The sequence below is a fragment of the Dermochelys coriacea genome, chromosome 25 (assembly GCF_009764565.3).
Source record: "Dermochelys coriacea isolate rDerCor1 chromosome 25, rDerCor1.pri.v4, whole genome shotgun sequence".
Taxonomy (NCBI): domain Eukaryota; kingdom Metazoa; phylum Chordata; order Testudines; family Dermochelyidae; genus Dermochelys; species Dermochelys coriacea.
This window is the reverse complement of record NC_050092.1, coordinates 12,646,550-12,667,026: the sequence shown is the minus strand read 5'-3', so window position 1 is coordinate 12,667,026 and position 20,477 is coordinate 12,646,550. Positions and strand designations below refer to the sequence as shown.

General features: G+C 41.6%; 1 protein-coding gene across 11 annotated transcripts in view; it reads right to left on the bottom strand.

The window, feature by feature from the left end:
- Positions 1 to 20,096, bottom strand: part of GNG7 (G protein subunit gamma 7) — a 130,427-nt gene extending 110,331 nt beyond the window's left edge. For 2 of the 11 annotated variants that reach the window (XM_043502403.1, XM_043502404.1), the window contains exons 1-2: positions 19,823 to 20,096; positions 14,983 to 15,221 (exon numbers count right to left, since the gene is read on the bottom strand). In XM_043502403.1, the coding sequence (XP_043358338.1) occupies positions 14,983 to 15,154 (172 nt within the window). In that variant the 5' untranslated portion in view covers positions 15,155 to 15,221; positions 19,823 to 20,096. Of the gene's footprint in view, positions 1 to 8,720; positions 8,812 to 9,452; positions 9,547 to 14,982; positions 15,222 to 19,822 lie in introns of all 11 variants that reach the window. The other 9 variants (XM_043502406.1, XM_043502405.1, XM_043502410.1 and 6 more) reach the window with 8 other exon arrangements.
- Between the last annotated feature and the right edge of the window lie 381 nt (positions 20,097 to 20,477).

Sequence of the window (20,477 nt, the reverse complement as noted above, 5' to 3'; positions counted from 1 at the left end):
ATCCACAGGTGTGAAATGAGGACCCTTGCAGTGTGCAATGAAACAGAAGCATTAGGAGTCTATTTCTTTATCAGAACCACTGACGGTATTTAAAAAAAAACAACAACCGACACTACTGAGGTGGCTGGAGGGAACAAATCAGTATGTTGACAAGAGTTCTAGCAATATGATCTGGTGGCAATGCAAGTTATACCACCACCATTTAACAGAAATCCCTAAAACTGACTGAAATATTTAACAAACAAGATTTTTCCCTGTAATCTTAGTGACTGTCTTGAGAAGAAAGCCATATACTTCACCCAGAGAATTAAAGAACTCTGCTTTCCAAAGCCATCTTTTAATAAAAGCTAGCCTGTTAGAAACTTTACTGAAGTCTCTTCTGCAGTGTTTGCCCAAAATACTTAACCCCCCCCCACCACACACACACAAAACTGGTATTTCCCCACTCCCTACATAAACTGGAGTTCAGCTGTTTAGTAATTCTCTTGTGTTTTCACTTGCCTTTGCTAGGAGCTCCAGTTGACCTGCAATTTTGCAGTAAGTTTTGGTGTTACGTAAACTAAAGGAGTTAGAAGTGGGTTTTGTCCAAATTAGACATGAATACACTGTTTAAAGTAGTGACAAATGAGATCAATTATGTTCTTAGGAAGATGACCCATATGTACTGGGATTATTTCTGAAATCATTGCTCCCCATGACAAACTACCTACTGATAGCAACACTTTCATTGGACACCTTTTCTAGAATGACCACTCACATTGCAGTAGTATGGGGAACATTGCAGGACAATAACCAGATGCCACCTGGCTACAGGTTTTCCCCTTTCAGAAGGGGCCCATGATCTATGGTAGCCTTCTGCATGATGCCAAGAACCAAAACTGTGTGCTACAGTCAGTCTAGATTCTGAAACAGATAACGATTAGTCTGCAATATCCCAAGAAACCAGATGATTTTGGGCAAGCTATTTCTTCAACTCTGGCCATCTCACTAGGATAACATTACAGTAATCACATATACTGGCAAATAAAACTGGAATTAACTTCACAATCCCCATAAAAAACAGGAGCAACAGCTGCCACTGGGAAAAAAAAAACAACCTGGGATTTCTCTAGCATTTTGAAAGCTTTTCCTTCCTTAATTTGATCAGTTTACAATGTCAGATTACAGACAAAGTAAACTAATATTTATAAAGCAGCTTAGCAATGGATCTTTGTAAATCTAATTTTACAAATAAACATCTTTCTATGAACATGAAGCTTATTTTTTGGATACTGGTAGCAAAGACAAGAGATGGGCCATAAATTCACAAGCAGTTTTCTTCTATTTATAAATAAATAAGATTTTTCTGGCAAAGTTACCTGGTAAGAAAATACACCGACAGCTCACAGAAAACCCTGAAAAAAGTAGTTAGAAACAAATCTGGTAATGCTACATATTCTCTATTTTTCTTCCATCATTCTTTATAGTACGTATTTCTTCTGTTACAAATCACAAGATTTGGAGACATCAGGGACATTTAAGACATAATGTTTTGTTTTGTAACAAGGTCACCTGCTCCTAGGTTTTCCTCCTTGTCAGTCATTTCCACATCACCTACAGCAGAATGAAAAGGAGTACTTGTGGCACCTTAGAGACTAACAAATTTATTAGAGCATAAGCTTTCATGAGCTACAGCTCACTTCATCGGATGCATTCATCGGATGCATGAAGTGAGCTGTAGCTCACGAAAGCTTATGCTCTAATAAATTTGTTAGTCTCTAAGGTGCCACAAATACTCCTTTTCTTTTTGCAAATACAGATTAACGCGGCTGCTACTCTGAAACCTACAGCAGAATGTTATGGACAGTAACCTGACATTATAGAGGAGGAATAAGCATCACAGTGTTGCCAGCCCCTCAAAATACTCTGTTTTTTCTTAAAGGCCCAGCTCATGGAGTTAGGAGATTACATGTAAATATCTGCTTTCACTAAAGAAATTAAATATTTATCCTAGCTCATAAGGCTGCACAGAAAATAACTGAAAACATAAGGCTTCAGGGCTCAAAATACAGAAGGCAAATAAAACAAATCTAAAATGTTTAAAATCTCATGATTTAAATCAACCTCCCAATTTCTGAATGCTTGAGAATATTGAGAACAGGTAAATTCTCATGAAACATTTGCATGTAAATGCCTCCTGAATATTATCCCAAATAGAGGGAGGGATATACTGAAGATATGCACAGACTGGCGAGGGGGAGACTCAGGGATGCAGGCTCTGGGCAGTGCTTACCTCAAGCGGGTCCCGGAAGCAGCAACATGTCCCTTCTCCAGCTCCTACGCGGGGGCATGGCCAGGCAGCTTTGCACACTGCCCCGTCCACAGATGCCGCCCCTGCAGCTCCCATTGGCTGCAATTTCTGGCCAATGGAAGCTGAAGGGGTGGCGCTTGGGGCGGGGGCAGCATGCAAAGCGGAGGCCCTTGGCTGCCCCATGAGTAGGAGCCGGAGGAGTGTTGGATCATATTAAAGAAGTTCTGTATTAAAATCACAAATGAATTTGATTTCCATAGTTTAAATTCCAGGGTATTACTAATTAAGAGGTCTCTTGGTCTTTGGTACTGTTTCTCTCCCTCTGTGTGTGAAACTTGCAAGCTGCTAATTGTGTTAGTACATTCTAAGACAGTCTGTTCTCAAAGCAATTCTTTGTAACAACTACTCACACGGAGAGAGACTCAAAGCAATACTCTAACAACAGAAACAGCACCCAGAGACTCCCCACCCTTTTGTTGTATTCATCTCGCTGTGTTAACAATTGTGATTAAAATAGAGAGATAGAGGATGTATGTGGATGGATGCTTGGTGTGGATAATAACTGAATGATCAGGGAGGTGCCAGCCTAAGAATCCAGTGTCCATCGGCTGAAGAAGGCCTCAAGTGGAAATAACCAGAGGACCCTCCGGAGGGCAGACTGGAATCCACCCAACAGCCTCAAGAATGGGAGAACCAAAGAACAAGATAACATCTGGCAGCACGGAGCTGTCAAGAATGCGTCATCTGCTGATTGATTCAGCAACAGCATGATGAAGCAATTCCCATAGACTGGCATAGGAAGAAATTCCTATAAAAATGGACTCTAGAAAGTGAGAACTTTGGGGTCTGATTCTGCAAACCAACTTCCAGGAGCATCAGATGAGCATCAGACAAGGCCCTGCTCCCTCCTCATGTCCAGGCCACCTGGCCAGTGGCTTGGCAAGAGCAACTCTAAGGCTGGTAACTATGATAACCTTGCAGAACCTGTGCGTGGCATCTATGAATGAATGTGTGAATAAATATGAAATTGAATGGAATGGTATAGCTATAACTAACTGCTTACTGAAAAGGAGTACTTGTGGCACCTTAGAGTAACAAATTTATTTGAGCATAAGCTTTTACTTCATCCAATGTAGCTCACGAAAGCTTATGCTCAAATAAATTTGTTAGTCTAAGATGCCACAAGTACTCCTTTTCTTTTTGTGAATACAGACTAACAAGGCTGCTACTCTGATAACTGCTTACTATGATTCTTTCTGTATTCACAGTAAAATGTGGCATTTTGCCTTTTCCCCTTTAATAAGATCCTGCTGGTTTTTATTTTATTGGTGTAACAGGAGGGCCATGCTGCTGCTTCCAGGAGCCACATGGAGTGGCCCCCAATCCTGTTCCCCAACTGGAGTGCCAGAGCAGGGCCAGCCCCAGACTCCACTCCCCAGCAGGAGCTCGAGGGCCAGATTAAAATGGCTGGTGGGCCGTAGTTGCCCACCCCTGCTCCTGAGAGTTAATCCAACTCACTGACGTCAATCCCACAAGTCTGAGCCCGCAAAAAGCTTGCAACACTGAGGCCTTATTTACATAGAGGACAATAGCTAAAATGATCCTGTAGTACAACAAACAACATTTAAACAAAAAGAAAAGGAGTACTTGTGGCACCTTAAAGACTAACAAATTTATTAGAGCATAAGCTTTCGTGAGCTACAGCTCACTTCATCGGATGCATAGCTCACGAAAGCTTATGCTCTAATAAATTTGTTAGTCTTTAAGGTGCCACAAGTACTCCTTTTCTTTTTGCGAATACAGACTAACACGGCTGCTACTCTGAAACATTTAAACAGGAAGTTCACATGAAAAGCCAGAATTCCACTAGAGATTCTCTACCTTCTCGGATACATTTTGTAGCTCTTGTTTCTGTAGTTAGTGTATATAAATAACTAAAACTTCATATGGATACTTTGAGCCAAAAGTTTTTCAGAAATGGTGGTAATCAGAATCTACATAATTAACTTTTGTCAGTCGCAGCCTTACTGATTCAGCTGAAACCACACTCTCATATCATGCTGTAGTGCCAGTGTCAACTTCATCTCTGAATTTCCTATAGCAGTTGGCTTTTTGGCTAGTTTAACAAAATTTCCTGTCCTCCAACAAATTTTCTTCAGATTGTATCTTCCTGGTCATTGTGGAGAGATTTTAATCTTTCTAATGCTAGCATAATTTCCATCTGAAAACATTAGAAAGTTTGGTAATAAGCACTTCCTTTAATACTATTAATCATGGTAACTGCAAGGAATGGCTTGAGCTGCAAAGAGATCATATTTCACCTGCAAAGTAACAGTATATACAGTATTATCCAAACAATCTCTCCCAGCTGTTACTTTCAAACTAGAGCTAAATCGCAGCAACTTTTTGCAAGAGACTAGAGAGTAGAGTCACTTGGCATCTTATAGCAGCAATAAGCAACCTAAGAGCACCTAATCTCTTAGGATATTTATTAGGTGATACTGATCTAGAAAAATAGGTGTGAGATTCTAGAAAAAAAAAAAAGTTAGTCACATGGCCCTGGTACTGTGTAAACTATTCCCACAATGTACCACCCTCTTGGCCGATAACAATTGTTGCTATTCCAAGTCCTGGGCCTCTCCAACGGAACCTGACAAAGTTGTACCGAAGTTGTGCAATATATTAAGATGTGTGTTAGGACAAACACAAACCCATTTCCCCAGCAGTTAAAGACTGATGCACTTACCCAAGGCAATACCAAGCCATCCCTTCCTAATTCAAAGGAAAAATAGTAGCCACAAATTTTCTATCTACCCTATTTTAAAATAAATCAAGTGTTTAATACTGAAATGGGTGCCAGTTTCAAAACAAAAAGAACGGGAGAGGCACATGAAACTATTTGCCAGTAATGTAAATTATGTTTGTTTATTTCACATAGTGAAATGTAAGAAGATACTATTGGCTATCAGGTGCTTCAAAAAGGCATAGGTCTAATCAGTCTATTTGACCTATCCCCAAAAATATTCATAAGCACAGGATGTTTAACCAAATGGACTATGGAAGCACCAATATGATTCAACAGAGAGATGTGAAGGGACGACAGGGGAGAAGATCAAATGTTCTCAAACAAAATTTTCTGATTAAATCCAGAACTAGTACAGTAGAACCTCAGTTACGAACACCTCGGGAACAGAGATTGCTCGTAACTCTAAAATGTTTGTAACTCTGAACAAAACGTTATGGTGGTTCTTTCAAAAGTTTACAACTGAACACTGACTTAATACAGCTTTGAAACTTTACTACGCAGAAGAAAAATGCTGCTTTCCCTTAATTTTTTTTTTAGTAGTTTACATTTAACACAGTCCTATATTGTATTTGCTTTTTTTCGTCTCTGCTGCTGCGTAATTGTGTACTTCTAATTTCAAATGAGGTGTGGGGTTGACTGGTCAGTTGGTAACTCTGGTGTTCATAACTCCGGTGTTCGTAACTCCGAGGATTCTAGTGCAACTCCAAGGTCATTAGAAATCTGAACCACTTGTTAGTCTAGCGGTAACATTTTCAAAAGCACTCAAGTGACTTAGGAGCTTTTTGAAATTTTTGCCCTAGATCCATCCCTATAAAGGCAGAGCATGTGGTGATAGGACAATGGATGTCAGATACCTAATTAGCACCTAGTCCAAAGTGCAGATCTTTTTGGTCAGGCACAGAAGATAGTTGCTTATTTACATTCATTCTTGGCAAGTACAGACACCACAATTAAACAATAGTCCTCTTCTCTTCCCAACTAGAGATTTGTTTAGGGTCCCTAATGAGAAGAACCTGTAAATCCCGTAGCAATGAGCTCTTAGACTCACAGACTTTAAGGTCAGAAGTGACCATTACGATAGTCTAGTCTGACCTCCTACACAATGAAGGCCACAGAATCTCACCCACCAACTCCTGTAATAAACCCCTAACCTATGTCTGAGCTATTGAAGCCCTCAAATCATGGTTTAAAGACTTCAAGGTGCAGAGAATCCTCCAGCAAGTGACCTGTGCCCCACGCTGCAGAGGAAGGCAAAAACCCCCCCAGAACCTCTGCCAATCTGCTTTGGAGGAAAATTCCTTCCCGACCCCAAATATGGCAATCAGCTAAACCCTGAGCTTGTGGGCAAGACTCACCAGCCAGACACCCACGAAAGAATTCTCTGTAGTAACTCAGATCCCACTCCATCTAACAACCCATCACAGGCCATTGATCATATTTACCGCTAATGGTCAAAGATCAATTAATTGCCAAAATAAGGCTATCCCATCATACCCTCCCCTCCATAAACTTATCAAGCTTAGTCTTGAAGCCAGATGTGTCTTTTGCCCCAACTACTCCCCTTGGAAGGCTGTTCCAGAACTTCACTCCAAGTGTTAGAAATCTTCATCTAATTACAAGTGTAAACTTCCTGATGGCCAGTTTATATTCATTTGTTCTTGTGTCCACATTGGTACTGAGCTTAAATAATTTTTCTCCCTCCCTGGTATTTATCCTTCTGATATATTTATAGAGCGCCCTTCTTGAAGAAGGGCTCTACCAAATCACCTACGACATCCCAACAAAGGCTGAAGTTTTCCAAAGCAATTTGCCACTTCTGTACATGGGCAGTTCCTAGCGGCGCCAAGGGTTTGCAGACTGCACCCTGCAGTTGCTCTTGACCCAACTTCCACCACACCATTTGCCAGAAAGGTAGGTTCTTCAGCATACAAGTTCAGATTCAGGAAGACTGTAGCCTCCACTGTGTGTGTAATGAATTCTGCCTAGCCAAATTCTATTCTAGTCACAGTCACCCACTGCAGCTCACATGCAAACATTTTTATACTAATATTCTGGAGCAAGCTTTTCCTTGTCCTCCATAAACTCTCTCAATTGCTTTTCCTCCACAAGGCTGTTAGAAAATAATTACTACTCTAAACCCATAGGCCACTTTTCCAGAGTAGATCTGCCATATGAACAACATTTGGTTCATCTATATTGGTATGTTGCAAGCATGGAGCCACTGCTGTCACTTAGATCCTATTCTATCTGCACTAACCAATGTAGCGTCCTTTTTAGGACTCATCGCAGCAGTCTATGCTCAAAACCCTGCATGTTACTCAACCTTGATGCTGCCTTTTACAGAAGTTTGTCAGCTTCTAGGACCCCTGTAAATAATCCCATGTTTAAGAAACAGAATCTAATCCTTATTCAGTTCTTACACAGTTCCTTCATTATAGGTGTATATTTAGGCAAATGCCATACATTTATTGAAAAAACTGCATGGGACCCCTGTAGTATATTTCCACTGGAAAGCACAGAATCATAGGTATGTAGGACTGCCAGGGATCTCAAGAGGTCATCTATTCCAGCCTCTTGCACTAAGGCAGCACCAAATATACCTAGACCACCCCAACAGAGGTTTGCCTAGCTGGTTCTTAAAAACCTCCAATGACAGCGATTCCACAACCTCCCTTGTAAGCGGATTTCAGAGCTCAACTACCCTTATAGTTAGAAAGTTTTTTCTGAATATCTTACCTAAATCAGATTAAACACAATTACTTCTAGTCCTATCTTTAGTGGGCATGGAGAAGAATTGATCCCTGTCCTCTAACAGCCCGTAACATATCTGAAGATTGATCAGGTCAAATTTTTCTCAAAGGTCAGATTTGCTAAATCTTTTATCATTTTTGTTGCTTTCCTTTGGACTCTCTCCAATTTGTCCACATCTTTCCTAAAGTGTGAGGCCAAGAACTGGACATAGTACTCCAGCTGAGGCACCATCAAGAGAATGAGAGCTGGACAATTACCTCTTATGTCTTACAAAAAAACTCTTATTAATTACACTCCAGAATGATACTCACCTTTTTTGCAACTGATATCACATTGCTGACTCACTCAATTTGTGAACCACTATAACCCTGAGATCCTTTTCAGCAGTACTATGCCTAGCCAGTTATTTCCCATTTTGTAGTTGTGCATTTGATTTTTCTTCCTAAGTGAAGTACTTTGCACTTGTCTTTATTGAATTTCATCTTGTTGAATTGGAACAATTCTCTAATTTGTCAAGATAGTTTTGAATTCCAATCCTGTCTGTTAAGTGCAAGCAACCCCTCCCATCTTAGTTTCATCTACAAATTTTATAATCAAGTTCTCCACTCCATTATCCAGGTTCTTAATGAAAATATTGACTAGGACTAGACCCGGTACAGAGTCCTACGGGACCAAACTAGTTATTTCCCGTGTTTGACAGCAAACCTTCGACAGCTACTTGGAGTATGGTCTTTCACCAGTTGTGCACCCACCCTATAGTAATTTCATTTAGATCACATTTCCCTGGTTTGCTTATGAGAATTCCATGTGGCATGGCGCCAAAAGCATTACTAAAATCAGGATCTCACATCTACATGACTGCAGAAGAGTTACCTTTCCCAGAAGAACATCTGCAAGTGAGCCTTTTCATTCAGAATGCAGAATTTACGTACCCTCAGTAGAATGAGATACACAATTGCACAAGCTGCAAAGGAGTTGAAATGAAAACTTTAAAAAAAAAATTCTGTTGCAATTCCTACTCTGGACATTCTATCCACAGCTTACTTGCAAACATACATGGCACTGCAGCAGCAGCAAAAGTAGGTCTTCATACAAAAGAGCAGGATACACGAAGTACAATCTGAGGGTCGCTATCCTTTGTGACGGACATAATAGCCCTACAGACTGACCTCAGTCTAGTCGGATCGTCTTCCATGGAAATTGGAACGTGGGGTATCCGAGAAAACAGAATTTGGTTTGATCTTCACTTTGTCTACTGAAACCTCAGAATGCCCTTTTTCTCAGTATCTAACCCTGCCTACTAGATTTAAAACAGCTGAAAAGTCAAAATACAGGGTCTTGAATCTGAACTAACAGAGTGAAAATTCAGTCAGAGCAGCCTAACTCCGAAAGAGGGCCAAAAGAAATCAGAACCACCTAATGACAATGTCAAGAAAAAACTCAGCAAATAAACTGCTTAGTACCTAAAGGAAGCTCTTTCAAAATTGAATTACATCTGTAATTTCAGATTGTTATAGTACAAAAAAGAAAATACAAACTTGCCAGTTTTAGAAAGCTCTGGGGTGAAAAGCAAAATAAAGCAGAATACACAAAAGACTGTTCTACCTCAAGGGTGTAAGGAGAAGGTAAACACCATGTTGCAATTAGATCTGGAATCCTAATTTTGTCCAAACAAACATAGTAAACACAGAATTAAAACCTGTTTCATCACAAGAGGAAGAGAAGCAATCAGCAAAATTTATCATCCAGCCCATAAGGGTAAAAGAATGATTTAAAAATAACCACCAAACTTTTAAAAATGATTCCCCAGGTCCTCTCCCCAGTCACACACCCCACCTCCCAAAAAACCCCTAAATCATAAAATTAAGCATCTACATGATATACTTACCTATATGTGACAAGGGAACAGCTTTCCATTAGAGCAATGATACATGTGACTAACCCCTTCCCTGCTTAGAAAGGGTTTGCAACACAGACAAAAGGCTGCGTTCATCAACCCTAGAATGCCTCCTTCCAAAAGACAGGAGGGAGTATAGACTATTAATGACAACCTACTGTGCTCATGAAGGAAAGGAAACCCTTGGGTATTTACTGCAGTCCTTCTGGCTGGACTGGTGTTTTCTGTTCCCTTTGACTAAAGTAAAGCTTTAATGCTCCCTTTTGTTCCTTAACTCAAAGCAAATATTTGTGCTCTCACACCCTTACCTAATATCTACATGAAAATTAAAGGTTTCAGAGTAGCAGCCGTGTTAGTCTGTATTCGCAAAAAGAAAAGGAGTACTTGTGGCACCCGAGAGACTAAAAAATTTATTTGAGCATAAGCTTTCGTGAGCTAGCTGTAGCTCATGCTCAAATAAATTTTTTAGTCTCTCAGGTGCCACAAGTACTCCTTTTCTTTTTATGAAAATTAAAGATTCTACCAGAAAGGGTTCCTCTCACCCATCCTGCATGTCTTTGCCATGAATTAAAAGAAATAAATAAATCTAGTTACTATTTCACCAGCAGCTACCAACAGAATTGCCTTCCCCACAAAAATATAGGCTTTACAGGACCTTTTGTACTTCAGCCTGTGCAACAATGCACTTCTTTAAAAACACATCATCTGCTTTTAATACATACCCTTGCTGCAGAGAGCCATTAGTTTATTTTCACGTAAGGTTAGATCCAAGCCCCACCCTCCAAGACTTAGTTAAAAATCCAGTAAAGTGGTGGATTTTGGTTATGATAAATTGAGATTAACTGGTTTCAGCACAATTAGTGCTATAAAGTGCATTCTTGAAGCCTGCCAGCTGTATGACTTCCCAAACTAAATGGCAGTATACTGCAAAGAATGCAATAACGCATGTTCTTAGAAATACATGAGACACGCTAGAGTAGACCCTCCAAATTAATGGCATGGGGGTGAAAAGAAGTGTTTTATATATAAACATTCTGCTGAAAGCATAGTGACTGCTCCAGACTAACAGGTTTTATGCTCAAATAAATTTGTTAGTCTCTAAGGTGCCACAAGTCGTCTTTTTTTTTTTTTTTGAGGTTTTAGAGATTAAGCAATGGAGAAAGAGGCACCTGACTTTGCAAAATAGTTTATAGAAACTGCTTGCAAAGTGTTAAACACAGTGCAACAGATTTGTAAACTGGAAGAGTGCGGGAAAAGCCAGAAGCCAACTGCCAATTAGGGGTTGTTTTTTTTGTTTAGTTGGGTTTTTTTGTTCCAGGTCTGTCCAGACTCCAACTTAATGTTTGACAGAAACTATTGAGAAACAAAAAGAAAAGGAGTACTTGTGGCACCTTAGAGACTAACAAATGTATTTGAGAATAAGCTTTCGTGAGCTTCAGCTAGCTCACGAAAGCTTATGCTCAAATACATTTGTTAGTCTCTAAGGTGCCACAAATACTCCTTTTCTTTTTGCGGACACAGACTAACACGGCTGCTACTCTGAAACCTACTGAGAAACAATTTTTGAGCTATCTGATATCAGAGCCAGTGGCTTTCTTATCATAAAAAGAAAGACCGTATCAAGGTTTTAAAGAACCGTGAAGAAATTGAGTCATTTAGACTTGAGTTACTACACACATATCCTAGACTAAAAACAGAGTTTTAAGCATATCAACACAATACATTAGATTACTGCAATTAAAAACTATTTGAAATCAGAAATTTAGAATTAAGGTTTCATACTAAATGAACCATAGTTCAGACCCTGAATCTTCACGCTCGGTTCACAGCAGCATGACAGAACTTTTCCTTACCCTCACTACATTTCTTCATGATGTTCAACACTCATTCTTCCCACTCAGCCTTCAATAACTTTTGCATTACAAAAGACAGATTTAGGCCAGGTCTACACTACACAGGCTTTGCCAGTATAGTTAATCAGCACGGTATCGGCAGAGGCTCGTAGCGTAGAGACAGCATATGCTGATACAAGGAGTTTCTGCCACTATAGTAACACCACCTTCCCATACACATTAGTTATGCCAACAGAAGCACTTTGTCAACATAGCTGCTTTTACAACTGGGGGGTTTGCAGAAATAACCTGTCAGCTGGGGGTATGTTTTTCACACCCCGATCAATAGCTACACCTACAAATCTTTGTAGCATAAACCTGGCCTTATACAGGATACAAGAGAAGCTTCTGTCTGCATAGTTTACAGTATATGATTTCCATTTCATCACGATTTCCAAGGCTACTTCTGCCATTATCTGTTAGCAACAATTTACACAAGTTATAAGAAACTTCAACAAAACCAAATTGACAGATTCCCAAAGCCACGTGAATTAAATGAGCTTCCAAACTATTGTTTTCAGTTGTGGTCTCAATTTTCTACAGCTTTCCTTCCAAACTTGACTCCATTGTCTTTCCTATTCCTGTTAGGCTAGCCCTCTCCAAAACTGCTCAACCATTATACCTTTGGTTCAGCATGTTCTTCTGATCCCTACTTGCTTTTCGCCACTTCATTTAAATAAACAAATTTATAGAACACTTGTTTCCCCATTTCCAAGCAACATGGCTTTACTTCTCCTCAAGCAAAAAACATCCCTAACGCCAAAAGATTTGTTCCACTTTTATTTCCTAGAACTAACAGGTACTATACAATGGTTCTTTTTTTTAATATACAACCCGCTGGAAAAAAATAAAAAAGCCTTTTGTTTCAAGATTTAAAATTTTATAACAATAGGAAGCTATGGGTCAAGATTAACAGCATAACCCATATATGATTCAATGATTGGAAGGACGACAATGTTTAATCTGGATTAGCTGGCAATTAAATCTGACTGATTGTATTAGCCTAACAAAACTTTCTGTAGAATGCCCCCACAGAGGCGCTCAGTACATTCATAGGTCAGAGGAAAAATGATTTGCCAACATTTTGTTCTAGATACACTATGAACTTCCTATTGTGATGAGGCTGAAAGTTCCTCTTGAAAGATTGATCCTACCTCCACGGATTGTCCTCTTCAATGGAACAAATAGACATTTGCTCTTAAACATCCAAGCAATACTGCCTGCTTGAGTGGTTGATACCACCAAAGCAAAAAGTTGTCATTATTAAATTTAGAAAGTAATACTATCAGAAAAGTGATTATATTCATTAACCTTAACTAAGGATTTTTTTTAAAGTTCTATATTTAAATTCTGTAACTATTTGCCCTCAAAACTGTTTTTAAATAAAGAATTACATAGTAATCTTAAACAGAATTTGTATTGAGAATATTCAAGTGGTGTACCACAGCTAGTATCACAGCTCTCGTTTTCAGTAATCCTAGTTAGTTTTCTCTAACAGTCATGACCTACAGAGCAAAAACATCATTCTGTTGCCAGGCAAAACAGAAATTTCACCACCAGCACATTGCAGGGATCATAGTATCACCCACCAAACTAGGAAGAAAACACTACTTTTTGTAAAACCAATTTCTGAATGACATCTGAAGAGAAACATTTGTCTGATTTCAGAGGGAAAATATCAGAAAATAAGCACTTAGCTGGGAAAAGGTTAAAATACATGCGGGGGGGGGGAGAACAGAAAACACCCAAGGACTAAATTGTAAGAGCGAAGCAAGCAGAAATGGACAAAAATCCTGCAGGGCTTTGAAAAAACAAAAAAAACCCACCATCACCATAAACTCTTCTATATGTTTAAAAATAGACCTTAAGCCCTCTGAATGGGATAAGTTGAAAAACCATTTGAAGAACTTTAATAGAATGCCAATTTCTCATGCTGATTGTTCCAGGAGGACTAATGGAAAGGAAAGGGCTGTCATTTCTCTACAGCGACCAGAGCAGGACTGGGCAAGGTATCGAGTATGATGAACAACAACATCCTGCAACTGTCATAGGCCCTGTATTCATAACACTAGCTTCAGGACTGAAAATGAAGGAAATCCTGCTTGCACTAAAACCTCTGGTTCAGTTACTGTCATATTCACACTAAAAGGGGTGGGTTATTTTCAGAGAGTACACACTCACACAAATCCATTTTCTACCTTTTTCCTCCTACTATAGGAATGACAAAGTAAAACAGTACATGGTTGACTCAAGAGTTCTCAGATTTTACACCTTTTAATATTTTAAACAAAAGTAATTATTTCCAAGTACATGTCTGAACACTTAAAATTTCGCAAACAAATATATAATAGGACAGGTCAGGGTAAGGCAGACACACTTGTGTCTGTTGGAGTGGATGGGGGAAGGGCAAGTTATGAGACAGCATCTGACTTAACTAAGTTTCCTGGTTTGTGTCTCAACACTAACAGTTTGCCCGAATTTCCTCTTTTTTTGTAAACAGTAGTTTTAAAAAGCTGTTCACAGAAAGTATTTAGAACAAGTTTAGACCAAAGGTAATAATGAGTTATTGGAGCTATTTCAGTCACAAACACATATATAAGATCAGTAGCATACACGTAGCCCAATTCAGGAAAAAAGTCTGGTTTCCATGTTAAAAAATAAAAACACACATGCTTTAAATATTGCTTCCACTCTGCACAAGCAAGACATTTGTATTTAAGAAAGCCAAAAGACAATTCTAAGATTTCTATTTACTAAAATAAATCAGTATAGTGAATATTGAACTTTTTCAAAATTAAGCAGATTTTCTCTTGATTTTCCTGACCATTTGTAGTCTCTTCTCTTGACTTAAAATAACTTTGATCCTAATCTCTTTGGAGGATAAAGATTTACAAAACACAGCTAATACTAAAAATAAGGCTAAACAAAGACATCCCTTTTCCCATGATAATCTTTCCCATAATATAAGAAGCTTAAATACTAGAAACCTCAAAAACTCATGAATGAAATAAAGGTGCATAACATATACATCCAGATTTATCAGTCTATTCTTGTATATTTTGTTAAGCTACTGTGATGGGATATACAAAGCCCACACTGGTCAGGAACAGGTTAATGAGTTGCATGGAGCCCCCACCAGCCCCCCTACACCTGTGCTGGGCCTCAGGCATGGAAGGAGGAGTTAAAAGGAGGGAGCACAGCTCAGTTTGGCCCTGACTGAGAAGGAGAGCAGACTGGCAGTCCCCACATTCAGAAAGAAGCCTGGGTGGGGCCCCGGAGTGACTGAAGACTAAAGTCTGCCAGAGCCTTCCTGCGGACGGGTATGTCAGACAGTTTGATTTGTTACCAGGAACCGGCTGGTAGTCATTAAGCCAAGCCACTGCAGCTGAGGACCACCTGAGAGGAAGGGGGCTGAAAGCCCAAAGATTCTCTTTTTGTTTGTTGGTCTTAGACTTCTGGGGTACTGAAGTCCCCACATCCAAGCTACATCCATGAACAAAGTGTCCTGAAGACTTCATTGGGTAAACAGAGGCAGAGTTGCTGCAGTACCACAGCAGCTCTCCCACAGCTACCTATTTAGCGTACCTGGAGCAAATAGAAAGGTGAAATGCTTACATGATAGCAATAAAACCTATAGCACTCAGCTTAATATTGTAAGCTAGCCCAGAGTAATTTGGTACAAGTTCTACCATCAGATATACATATGTAATGCACATGCAACTCCCACTGAAGTCAAAAGTTTCATGCATGAATCCAAGGGCAGAACTTGGCCCTTTGAATCTTATCTAGGCAGCAAAAGTTTGGGTAATTTTTTTTTAACAAGCTGAGGATACCAGCATGAAGACATGGGTAAAAATTATGCCCTCTTCAGCTTTGCTAGTGGTCCTCTGACAGGCTTAGGTTATTAACCAAGTGAGACCACAGAGCAGTGTGGGAAGGAACATTACTTACATTTTTCTTAGACTTCATTCCCCTCCCCCCTTTAATATCTTCTGACATTTTGCACATCAAAATGAGAGATCCATAAAGGAGGAGGAGAACACAACACATCACCTTGGCAACATAGTGTTTACCACCTGTTAGGTCTCTTAACCTATCAGGAGGGTTACAAAACAGTCATACTAGCAATTTTCAAATTCAACACTTTGACAACCAACTGGTCAGGGTACCACCCAATTTAAAAAAAATGCATGTCTAAACACATTAGACAAGGCAAATGATAATTTAACATTTTACACTTCAAAGTACCTGTTCAAACAGTAGCCAGTCAAGCCTCAACCCTTTATCTGTTTTAGAGATGGGGAAACAGAGACCTTGTCCAGACAAAGGATTTCAAGAATTCATAGCTAGCCACCACTGTAGTTAGACTGGTACAAGTCTCTAGCATTGACAGGCAAAAAAACATGGACTGGAGCAAGCTGCTGTTTATAGCTTCTTATCCTAGGGATCCTAGAACCTTGCTTGAAACTCTGCAAGGGGTTCACTTCTCATATCACTATCTTAGCAAGGGTCTGATAAAATTAAGTCCCCCTATGGCTCTTAAAGAGGAGTTCTCTTCCTACCCCTCAGCTGCCCTAACCCCAGAATACCTCATCTGTTGTGGACTGTTTCTCTGCAATTCTTGCAGCCACCATTTTTGGGCCACCCTCCCCCCAGAGCCTGCCTTTTTCCAAGCAGCAATACAGTGAAACTGTCATGATTGTTTTTCAGCTTTACTGCTACCCCCAGGGTTCTAACAGCAGCAGTGAAATTGATCAGTTGTCAGACCTGGGTCTGCAAATTCAGTAAGATAGCACTACACAGGCCCACATTTCTTCACAACTGAAAGGACAAGAAGGTTTTTTTTTTTTAAATGGCAGCTTAAATTCTGCTTCTCTCCACCCCCTCCCAAACACATTACTGGTAAGTGGACAAGTGACTATTTCAAGCCTTGCACAAAGCATAAACTATTCTAATGACAACCAGTTAAGCCGAGGCATTTTGCCAGCACCAAGGCTCAAAGGACCAGCCACTGGGCTAATGAGATGTCTTTCAGTATGAGGAATCATGATTACCCCTATTACTAAAAGTGACATTCAGTTATGTGATTTTCATTTTACAAAGTAGTGGGCTACTTTAATCAGCGGGGGGGGGAAGGGGGGGAATGGCATTTAATACTTTCTGAAGGCCAGAGAGTCTGCTCAAGTTTGAGGAGAACAGTGTCTAATAGTTAGAGCATGAGTTTGGGAGTCAGGAGCTAGAACTCCCCAAATTCTCATCAGTCCTGACACTATTTTCCCATATCTTTAGTACTTATCCAGCCCCCCATTACAGCAGAATCTTAGCACCTCATAATCTTTACTGTATTTATCCTCAGTACCCCTGTGAGATAGTAACATTGCCCTATCTCCATTTTACAGTTGAGCAACTATGACCCAGAGAGATTAAATTATTTGCCCAAGGTCACAGAGGAAGTCTGCGTAGGGCAAGGAACTGACCCTGGGTCTCCCAAGTCCCAAGCTAGCACCTAACAACTGCATCATCCTTTCTGCTTGTCCCAGACTAGAACAAGTCATTGTGTGCTTCAGTTTCCCCAGCTGTAAAACTCCCTCTATGTTGTGAGCATCTAGTTAATGCTTTTAAAATATTCTGAAGACAAAGTTATACGAGTATAAACACTACATCAAGGGGGAAAATAAGGAACATTACAAATGGAACACATTAGGTACATTTAAAAACTGCTTCCTATGGAAGCTGTAACATGTTACAACACTTGGAAGACCACAAACAAAAAAAGTGTTATTCTTGTTGGTTTAGAGCTACAAAATGCATGAGAGAAGCTTAAACACAAAAAGCTGTACTTAAGTATAACTAGTGTTATTTTGTGTAATATATTTTATATTGGTCATAAATACAGTTGAAGTAATCTAGGTAACACCATGAAGTTAAACTGCAGCAGATAGCACAGCTTCATAAAGCAAACAGATTTAGGCCCCAATCCTACAAAAAAGATACCCACATACTTGAAGCCAATGGGACTACCCACAGTGCATAAAGTTAAGAATATGCTTTAAGTCTTCAGAATTACTGTTAGTTCACTGCCATGCTGTTGTAAGGCTAAGGATGTTCTGAAAGCTAATATGCTTCAAAAGAAAACCAACACAAGAACAATGCATCCGATGAAGTGAGCTGTAGCTCCCGAAAGCTTATGCTCTAATAAATTTGTTAGTCTCTAAGGTGCCACAAGTCCTCCTTTTCTTTTTGCGAATACAGACTAACACGGCTGCTACTCTGAAACACAAGAACAGTTACTTGAAGGACCTCAAGTTCTCTTATAGAGTTGGATGGACTCAGATTAAATATCAAATTACTGCTTCCTGTGGCCTATGAGGAAGTCAGCTCCTCTACTGGTAAAGTCACCAGAGTCGTATTTGTCAGAGTACATTTTTTAAATACCTACACCTATAAACAAATAGGTCTAGGTTGTCAGTTTCACCAAGAACCATCCATCAAGTGCAATTCCACCCTATTTTTTAAAAAGCTGTATTGACAGGGAATTTGAATAATTCAAAACAATCACTAATACAAAAAGATACTAAGAACAAAATAAATCTAACACTAGACTATAACCTAATTAGTTATTTCCTTCTTTGTTTCTATTTTAAAATCACATCTGCTAGCAATGGCCTAGTACAAAAAACATGTGTTTAGACCCTCCAACCCAGCCTAATGAAACAACTTTGAGAGGAAATCCACTGCCTCCAGAATGAGCCATAACACCCCCTCTCCCACAAACTCTTCCCTTCCTAATCCCCCCTGCTCCCCCAGAACACCTGCCAGTATTTGGCTTCCCCATTCTATAGCACCTCAGCCTGAAATTCAATAAGGAGATAGAGAATTTCCCTCCCTTGTTGCCTGCAACACCAACATTACCTGTCTAGCCCCCACCTCATAAAAATGAAAAACCTTGATCAGCACAATTACTCCTCCCTAAACTAGCCTGTAATTTACAATCATCACATACCCCTCCAAAATACTCCCCAAAAGAACAGGAAAGCTACCAGTACCACCTTCAATCAGCCATCAACTCCTTGCCAGTGATATACTCCACCCACATCTTTAACAGCTCCCCAATACGCCACACTTGCTACCTCCCAACCCCTCCTAGAATATCGTGACATTTATGTCACACACACTATAACCATGTATATATATGCATGTTACCAGTCCCACATACAACTCGTATTACCCCCATGCTCTCCAACTGTCCCCAATACCCATGTTATATCCTCAAGTACCTGCTCCCCAGTTATCTAAAAATGGCCCTATCCAAATCCCCACATTCCTCCATTAATTACCCTGACATTCCTCTTTATTCCCCCACTCCACAGGCCTATTGTCTTATTACCCCAGAACCCCCACATGCCCTTTTATTACCCCAAATTCACCCATCCACATGCCAACACCCCCTTATTCCCCCCAGGATTCCAACATGCTCCTCATTACCCTCTGCTCCCCTTTATTCCCCCAGTATCCTCACATGCCCCCTACTCCTCCACTCTCCCCGATGTATACACTCTTATTACCCAGTACCCCCCTATTCCTCCCACTCATTACCCCAGGACTTCCACATGTCCCCTTATCCCCCTACATGGCCATCCCCTTATTATCCCAGTACCCCTTGTTACCCTCATCCCCCCAATGTCCACACATGCCCCGTTACCCCTTAACCCCCAACTGCCATCCCAACCCCGTCTGCCCACTCCCCCTCCACTCCCCACCCTCCCCCCATACCCCTCCACTCCCCCCTCCCCCACCCCTGTATCCCTCCCCCTCCACTCCCCACCCTCCCCCCTACCCCTCCCACTCCCCCTCCCCCTCCCCTGTATCCCCCCCCCCTCCACTCCCCCCTCCCCTGTATCCCCCCATACCCCTCCACTCCCCCCCTCCCCTGTATCCCTCCCCCCCTCCACTCCCCCCCTCCCCTGTATCCCTCCCTGTATCCCCCCATACCCCTCCACTCCCCCCTCCCCTGTATCCCTTCCCCCCTCCACTCCCCCCATACCCCTCCCCCTCTTCCGGCCCGGCCGAGCCCCGAGGGGGTCCCTGGGGCGGGGGCTCCGCCAGGCCGCGGCCTGCGCCGGGGCTTCCCGTCGCCCCCTCCCCGGGGCTGGGCGAGAACCCCACCCGCCCCGGCCCCTCCTCACCCTCCGCAGGGCGCGGGGCACCGAGGGGGCGGAGGAAGGGAGCCCGCCGCCGCGGCCGCCTCAGACACCAACCTCCGCCGCGCAACGCAACCTGCTGCCGAGCCCCAGCCGGGGACGCGGTGGGGACCCCGCGGCTTGACTGACAGCACGGGAGGACCAATCGGCGCCCAGCACCCCAACACGGAAGGCGGGGCCCAGCACAGCCGCCGGGTTAGGCTGCAACCTTCTTAGCGGGTCCTCCAAGTAACGGGAAGCAAGAGAGGAGGGGCCGGGAGGCGGGCCAGGGAGTGACAAAGGAACTAGCCAATCAGAGCACAAGTCGCCAAAAGAAGGCGGGGCATTCAAATGAAGTTTATGAATATTGATCAGCAAGGTGGTTGGGGGGCCATGTGATCATTTCACTGGTGTTTCTGCGGGGGGGGGGGCGCGCGTGGGTTATTTACATTTATTTAAATGAGCCCCTATGTGAGCCCTGTTTAGTCATTCACTTCATGCAATTAACATCTGTTGGTCAGCCTGGCTCCAGCTCTTACTAATCCCTGGGATCCCTTCTGGATCATTATCTCCACTGGCCCCCCGGGGGGCAGGGCCCAGGGCTCCCCGGCAGGGCCCCCCAGAACTGCACAACGCGGCGTCTGCACGGGGGCTCTTGCCG